General features: G+C 47.5%; 1 protein-coding gene across 1 annotated transcript; it reads right to left on the minus strand.

The window, feature by feature from the left end:
- Positions 1 to 386: 386 nt before the first annotated feature.
- LACTB (lactamase beta) lies at positions 387 to 7,256 on the minus strand. Its single transcript, XM_032233317.1, has 6 exons — positions 6,929 to 7,256; positions 6,447 to 6,513; positions 4,747 to 4,937; positions 4,270 to 4,597; positions 2,704 to 2,869; positions 387 to 1,555 (listed from the first exon to the last, which is right to left on the minus strand). The coding sequence occupies exons 1-6, from the start codon at positions 7,154 to 7,156 to the stop codon at positions 1,012 to 1,014; spliced, it is 1,524 nt and encodes a 507-aa protein (XP_032089208.1). The 5' UTR covers positions 7,157 to 7,256; the 3' UTR covers positions 387 to 1,011.
- Between the last annotated feature and the right edge of the window lie 1,160 nt (positions 7,257 to 8,416).

Consider the following 8,416-nt stretch of genomic DNA (forward strand, 5'->3'; position numbering starts at 1 on the left):
AATCTGAGACAAATTTCAGAGTAAAATTCTCCGCCAAGATCAGCAAAATGTTGATTAGTTTTCCTAACTCCAAAATAATATAAAGGGAATTGATAGTTTTAATAAAACAGAAAACATCTAATGGACGCCTTATATAGTGCAATAAACTTCCAGGGAAATTCTGGGATACAAAGTTTCTGAAAGAACCCCCTGTATGAGAGGTACAGCTTGAATACAAATATGAAAGTGCAGAGTTTGTTTTAAAAAATTCCCAGACAAAAAGGTCTTCAGCTTGCATTTACGTGTCTGCTCAGCAGTCTCCGTTTACATAGCAGAGCTTAACACACATGAATTTGCAGCCTTTGTAAACAGCCCTGAAAAGTTTTAAGACACTCGTTTTCATCTTCTTCTTTTTTTTTTTTTTTTTTTAAAGGAATCAAATATTAGATCACATGGAGCAATCACGATCTGATGCCCGGGTTGGCAGCAAGTTATTACAAAATAAATAGTCCACCAAGCAGAATTCTAAGGCCAGCACCCGCTCTGAGGCTTGAAGTAATCTTGGACAGCCGATTCATGGTATTGGCAGTGACATTCTGCATCGATTTTGCATATTGGAAGAGTGGCCTCCATCGGTAACTGCCTCAGCCACGAGGGAAAGCAGTTTCATTCACTGTTGGCTTTCAGATGTCTTCTGGGTGGAATCCCCCTTGCAAAAGCCCATGGAGACCCAAACCTTGGCAGGTGAGATCCCCCCTCTGTCCATGACTGCAATTCTCCGAGAGCCATCTTCACTGCAGTGCAAAAGTTCCAAGCATACAGCCTGTGCTTCACAATTTGCAGAAGAGGAGGTGGACCGTCCGATTGGCACATGTATTTGGCTAATGCCTTTCACGATTTGAATCAGAAAAACTCTACATTCCCGTCCCCTCAATGAAGGTCTGCTTATCCCATGAGTGGTCAAATGCTGCACTATCCACTTGAGAAAGAGACAGGGAGGGAGGGGGCCTCCTGCGCTACAGATGCTTGTAATCACTCAAGTCTTCCACATTTCTTCTCCAACCTGTCCTTTTCAAATTCCTTTGCAATTTTTAAGGCAATGCCATCAAGGTGAACAGACTGCATGTTGCAAATAATTGTGACGACCACGCCTTGGGGTGGGACCAGGCAGCTACCGCTGGCAGTCCCTTCTTCAGGAAGGATAAGTAGGACGCTACTTGCTCCTACCGCCGCGCCAGTGTGGAAGGTGTAGTGTCGCAGCTCTTTGCAGTGGCCATATTCCTGCTTCTTCTCTACGACGACCCAGGCCATTCCATAGGCGTAATCGCTCTCCTGGGAGGCTCTCGTGCTTGGGACTGTGGTCCACATCATTGCTATTGTGTCAGGCTTGAGATAGCCAGGAAGAAGTCCAGCAGCCGGGTTTTTCACCCGCCCAAGCTGGTAGCTGTAAAGCATGGCATTTCCAAATTTGAGAAGGTCGCCCACAGTGGACACAAAGCCACCACCAGCCCACTTGTAAGAGTTGTCCACGTAGGGGGCGTTGACGAGATGGCCTTTTTTGTTGTGAATGTAATACCTGGAGTGAAACAAGGATGCTCGATGAATTCACAGCATGAAGTAAATAATCCATTCATATATTTGCTAGGCTAAAGCGGCTTTCTGCCATTGGATTATTTCTGATGTGTAGCGATTGACGGAATTCCCTGCCCAAATGGCAATTGGCGACTCAATAAATTATACGAAACAGAGAAGTGCTGGGCAGTTAATAAGCAGCATTCTAATGCTCTGGATCAGTGTTTCTCAACCTTGGCAACTTGAAGATGTCCGGACTTCAACTCCCAGAATTCCCCAGCCAGCATTCGCTGGCTGGGGAATTCTGGGAGTTGAAGTCCGGACATCTTCAAGTTGCCAAGGTTGAGAAACACTGCTCTGGATAATCTCTGCCAGGCAGAGAAAAGCCATACTAATAATCTGGAAAAACCTCATACACCCAACCTCACTTATCTGAACAAGGAAAACAGCATTCTGTCCTTTCAGACATCGGGTCCACATTAAGGAGGGAGCCTACCCCAAGGCTGCCTTCATCAAAAGTAGGAAAACAACAATGAAGAACTTAGGAGGCAGCATGCCAGCCAGGGGAATGCTGGAATAAGAGCTCTGTATCAGATGTTCTCCATCCTATTGCAAAACAAGCAGTTTGGAAGGAAGGTAAACCTCATTAATTAAACAGAGGACCAACGCAATACAAATCTCAGATGAAAACCTCAGGACAAGGGCTTCGATGATCTATCAGGTTTCACTTTCCCTCTCTCTTTCTCTTGAGCTCAGCAGCTGGGAAAAGCCATCCTGCAGCTCAAGAGCTCCCTCTGAGCGGATTTGTCTTTTTCCCCTGGAGTTGACTGTGGGCAGAGAGCCACAAGATGGCAGTGCTCTCTGGTGATATGGGATTCCTTCATTAAAAGAGAATGATGACGACGGTGAGACTTATACCCATGATGTGATTGACAGGCTTTCCAAAGAAATCTCCCAGAGACTCAGTTTGATTCCAAAATCACCAAACATCTGACATGTGAGCAGCTGTCCTTTTGAAGCAACTCTGTTCAATACAGGGAGCCAAAAGAAACCCTTCCTCTTTTTACACACACCTGGCCGTGCAACGGAAGGAGGCTCGCTATTCAGTTGAAAGGAAGAAGCAAAGATGGGGACACACGCCTGGCTATTTACCTGGCCCTGTTGTATATCAGAGGCTCATTCTCATCCAACCCTGTGGATCCCATGCCCAGGTCACTAAAGATCTTCAGCATGTAGTCGGTGAACTTCTGGTCGGAAGCTCTCTCCACCACAGCGCTCAGGAGAGTGAACCCGTGAGTCGAATACAAAAACTGACTACCTTGAAGGAAGCAAAAGAGAAGACACAAGAGTTTAGGTTAATGGAAGCTCAGATGCGGTCTGTACTCTAAGTCTGCTCCAGAAGGGATCTACCTGTTCAGAGAGAATGCATATTTTTGTATACTTTATAAAGTTTATGAGGTTAAATTTTGTAATAGTTAAAAGTACAGGGCTATGTATTAAAAGTAAAAAAAAATTGCTTGCTCCATCTTCCACCTTTAATTTGCTATTTGAATGCCTATTATTTTTATTTGTAATTTCTGATAAGAAAACAAAACACTTAGATGGCACCACATCATGGTTTAGCTGAGCCCCAATTGGCTAAGCTAGGCATCCTCAAACTAGGGCCCGCCAGCGCAAAGTATCCGGCCCCGGATACTTTCAAAATCAGCTGAAGTTGGCTAACACTAATTCCAATGCAACCTCAGTATAATGCCTGAAGGGAGAATTCGCCCACTGCTTTGATTCTTCCCATATATAAAGTACATCCACCAAATTGGTTGCTGAACAATTTTGATAGAAATTCATGTGTGCATATACACAGGCACAAGTGCGGCCAAAAGTAAATCAGTTTGTGAATTCTCCTCCTCCAGGCTTAAAAGACCTTTAGCCCTGTAATCCCAAATAAAGAGGCCCACACTTCCCATTGAGTTAGTAGTATATTTATGTTGGTTAAAATTGTACTTCATTTTAAATATTGTATGTCATGTATTTTGCACTACAAATGAAGATACGTGCAGTGTTTGTAGAATTTTGTTCAAACTATAGCCCAGCCCCCAACAGCCTGGGGGACCATTATCCCTCCTTAATTCACCATTGGAGGCTGGGTGTGTTTGTGTGTTGATTCTCGCCTTCTTCCGCCTGCTTCCAATGTCTCTCAATGCCCATCTTGGCGGTTTTAGTTGCTGTCTTAATTGGTGCAGTTCTCAGCCTGGTTTATTGTGTGGTCACCTGAAACATCAGGAGATATTTTGAAGGCAATCCTGTTTGTTTTTTGTTTTTTTCATGGCCTATTTTAAGAAGCCTGAAGCTGCTGCTGTAAGGAAGTTAGGCAAGTGGCAAGAAAGTTTGCGCTGTTTTTTCCCTTTGGGGGGAGGGGAAGTAAAAGAAATAGATACCTTGGGTTGAGCAAGTACTGCTAAATTGGCCACGCCCACACAGTCACATGACCACCTAGCACACCCACCCACTCTGCCCCCCCCCCCAAACAGTGCGAGGGACCATGAATTGGTCCATTGTTCAAAAGATTTGAGGACCCCTGGGCTACACAAATCCCACTCAACAATGGTTTCTTAATGATGGTTTATTAAATAAGCAGGCACCAAACAAACTATGGCTTAGCACAAAGGGTGAACCGACCCCACCACCTACAGTCTGGATGGATGAAGATTAGCAACTCACCTGGTTTAAAGAATAAAGGATCATTTTGAAAGATGTTCAGTGAGTCAACCACATGCTCAAATTTGTCCTTCAAGTAATACTCTTCGTGCTCAAACTCCCTTTTCTTCTTCCCACTTTTTGCCGGCTTGCCTTCCTCTTCCGTCCTGCCTTTAGCCGAGTCCCTCTTCTTTCCAGGCTCTCCGTCTTCCTTCTCTTTCGCAGCAGAAACTGCCGTTCTTGAGGCTTTTCTGTTGGCCTTTTCTTTCTCTTCTTTGACTTTAGAAATGTCCTTCTCATAGTGGCGAATGCCACTTAAATGGGACACAAGCAGCCTTGTGGTAATGGTGACCTAAATTTTTAAAAGACCCAAATTCATTTTGATGTCATCTATGTGAGTTATAATTAAATTAGGTTAAAGACATATTTCCACCCCTGGAACGTGGCCAAGGAGATTTTTGGATGCTGATGCTGATGCTGTGAATAACCAGCCTTATTTACCTTTTCACCTTCATATTCTTTTTCAGGAAATTCCGGAACATACTTCTGCACAGCAGTATCTAAATCCAGCTTCCCTTCTTCCCACAGCTTTGCCACAGCCACCATGGTCAGAGATTTGCTAATGCTGGCAATTCGTAGGACAGTCTCTGGACTGCAGAGCACCCGGTTTTCCAAGTCAGCGTAACCTATGCCTTTAAAGGAATTGGGAGCCCATTATTTAAGGATGTCCCCGAGCCCCCAATGGTTTAAATATCAATGGGTCTCCCCCCCCCCCATAAGATCAGCAATGGTCGTATCTTCTTGGCCTAATAGTTTGCACAAGTAGAGCAGCTCTCTGATCCACTGAGAATCAGCACTATATTAAAAAAAAATAGCATGAGAAAAAGGCATGATATACATTACTCTAAAGCAAGAACACATGTGCCCCAGATGTTTCTATTGGTTCAACAGGAACATATAGAAAAACACCAATTAACTCTGGGTGTTGTTTGTGAGGGAGGGGGGAAGAGACAAAAACAAAATTGAAGACAAATGAATTATCTCATCCTAGGTCACCCGTGGTACAAGCCAGACTTCCTCAAGCAAAATTAAGGGATGCCAGCTGCCTGGCAAGCCAAAATAAGCATCGCAAAGCAGGAACGGCTTGACCTCACCAGACTGGAATCTCCTGAGCCAGTCTGATTAGATCCATTAAATTCAGTTCATAAATATTATATAAGGATCAACCATATGTAAGCTGAACAATTATCAATACACTTCTTAATTACACCAAGAAAATTTAGAATTAGCATATAGCAATAATTTAAATTTTGCTTTGGAAAAGCATGCATGTTATTTAATAGAAGAGGCAACTTGAACTCTGAAAACAAGACTGGAAGCTAGAAAGCCAAACACCCTCAATAGGCCAAATGTTTCCTCATTATGCGGGGCAAGTAGGGCTGGAAACACTCCACTTAATTATATTTAATTTATAAATATAACCTGCAAGCAAAACACTTTTGTTCCAGCACCCGTTTAATTTCAGAGCAGTTTCATTTAAGGGTGCCTGTGATGTTTACGTGTTGCAGAAAATGACAGGCGTTAAGACTTCTCAGGATACAGGAAAAGCTTATTTGGCAGCCAGGTTCAGAAGCTCCCCATGGCTTAGCATTGCAAGTTCTGAACCACCTTCATTATCGAAGCACACATTCTTATACATTCTCAAAGGCAGTGTAACATGGAAACACTTAACTCATTTCTTAGTGGTTACCTTGAGGAGAAAGCCTTATAAGGAGATGAGGGTCTTACTTCTCCTTTTGTTTCAGGTATGGCTTACGTGTTATTAACGAACTTTAATTGAACTTTGTGGCTTGGACTTTTAACACACAGTTTTGACATAGGGACGTTGGCGAGAACATCCTGTGAATGGGGACAATTCCTTTAAGCAACTGTCCCTGTTAACTGTCCCTGTTATTCTATTGCAAGTCCCAACTCTTGTCTATGTGACTTTTAATATAGAAGTAAAGGGGTTCTAAGAGGCTGCCCAGCCTGACCCAGTAGGGTTTCACACTTAATGTCCAAATCTCACTTTACGGCTGCTTTATACGGATTTTTCTAGGTGGTGTTTTATTCTTAAGTCTTCTTTCCCTTTGAGTTTTCTGGTGACTCACCATCCGGACTGGGCTATCCATTGTGCCAATGAAGGGAACCCACCGACTCACCTTCCGACCAGACCTCTTTCCCGTCCACGGACACGCCGACCACCACGCCGGGGACCCCCACTTGGTCCTGGGGAGCAAAGGATTCATTCAGCCCGAGACCCCCCACCACCACTAGCCCCTCCATGACCAGACCTGGTGAAGGGGGGGGGAGGCAGCTGAGGGGCATCTAGGGGGGTAGAGAATTGGGGGGGGGTCTGCAAAGGGCTTCCCCAGGGAGGGGAAAGGGGGGAGTCAGTCCGTCTTTTGGGTCCTGTTCAAGGAAACTCGGCCCTCCCTGCCCCTTTAGGCCAAGAGCCCATGCCCAGGAGGGACACTCGGCACATGCTCAGAGGCCCTGGGCCCCGAGCAGCCCCTCCCAAAAGGCTTCGGGGCGAATGAGCGGCGCCTGGACAGCCGGACACCGTACTGGGGGAGTGGGGGGTCGCCAGGCCACTTTGGGGGACTCTGTACATGCTCAGAGTACGTGCTCTCTACCCTCCGACCTTTAGCCGCTGGAGGAGGTCCCTGCTCCGGACGACGGCCCTCTGGAAGCCCGCGTCTCTGGGCGGCCGCTCCTCGCTGTCCCTCTCCGGCCCGGCTACGGCTACGGCGGTCGCCGCCAGGCCCAGCCCCACGCCCAGCCGCCACAAGGACCACCGACCGCCGCCGCCGCCATGGAAAGGGCCTCCGATGAGTCGCCGCGCCGCTACGCCCCGCAGGAACAGCCACATCCCGGCCCGCGGGCTCACTCTAGGCGCAGGCTCCGCGCCCGGCTAGGCCCGCGTTGCTAGGAGGCGTGCCAGGCGCGAGCAGCCGCTCCCCGAGCGAAGCCAGCCGCCTATTTCCGGGTGAAGCGCTCCCCCCCCCCTTCCAGGAAGCGCGATCGAGCGCCGAGGGCATCGATCGGTGCAGGGCAAGAGACGTTCTCCTGGGAGTGCGGGGAAGGCTCCGTGCAGGCGTCCCAAGGAAGGCGGGGGCTGGGGGTTTTCTTCTCCGTTTCTGTTTCGGAAGAGCTTCGCGGGGAGGCCAAGCGATGCCTCCGGTTGCTGTTATTTCAAATACATTTTTGCAAGCTCAGCCACTAAGGCTTAGTACTAGTGCAGTGGTCTCCAACTTTGGCAGCTTTAAGACTTGTGGACTTCAACTCCCAGAGTTCCTCAGCCAGCTTTGCTGGCTGAGGAACTCTGGGAGTTGAAGTCCACAAGTCTTAAAGTGGCCAAGGTTGGAGACCACTGGACAGGGATCTCAACTCCCAGAATCCCCCTCCTTGCTGGCTGGGGAATCCTGGGAGCTGACCTCCACGATGCCTACAAGCCAGGAGGGTGTGTGGTTTGCCTTCCCAGTCCAATCTTGGGCTGCTCGTCAGAGAGGAAGCACATTGAGCATCATTCCCACTCTCAAAGAGGCATCTGTGCGGGTGGGAGAATGGGAATCATAGGAGCTGGAGTCCCACCCGCCTTCAATGTTGTTTTTCCTGGGGCTGCTCCGCTTTGGAGTTGGGGGGTACCTAGGAGACCTGCTCAAGCCAAGCCCTGAACTGCTCCATCCCTTCCCCCACGGAGCTCCAGAGAAAGGCAATCCTAGCCGTAGCAGGAGCCAAGAACGTGCTTTCTCCACCCAAGTGGAAGTGGTTTGAATTGGGACTCTGGCCACTGGCCGGAAGGGCTTCATGCCTCGCAGGCCACTGGTGCTATTTAATGACGGTTTGCAGTTAACGACAGTGGGGGAAAGTCACTTTGCAACCACTTCTTGCATGTACAATCTTGGCAGGTCAGCGAATCAAAGGAAAAGCTGAAGTCAGATCATCAGCAGTGTCCGTTTCACTTAGTGACCACTTCATTTAACAACCAACTAGCCAGTCCCAATTGCGGTTACTAAATACAGGAGTCTTCGTGTATTTCCTGAAGACAAGCCCCTCCTCGGGCAAGAGGGGATAAAATGTGAGTGCAAAGGGCTCCCCAGACAATCTGGTCTCAGTTCCATTAAGTGCT

The sequence above is a fragment of the Thamnophis elegans genome, chromosome 16, assembly GCF_009769535.1.
Source record: "Thamnophis elegans isolate rThaEle1 chromosome 16, rThaEle1.pri, whole genome shotgun sequence".
Taxonomy (NCBI): domain Eukaryota; kingdom Metazoa; phylum Chordata; class Lepidosauria; order Squamata; family Colubridae; genus Thamnophis; species Thamnophis elegans.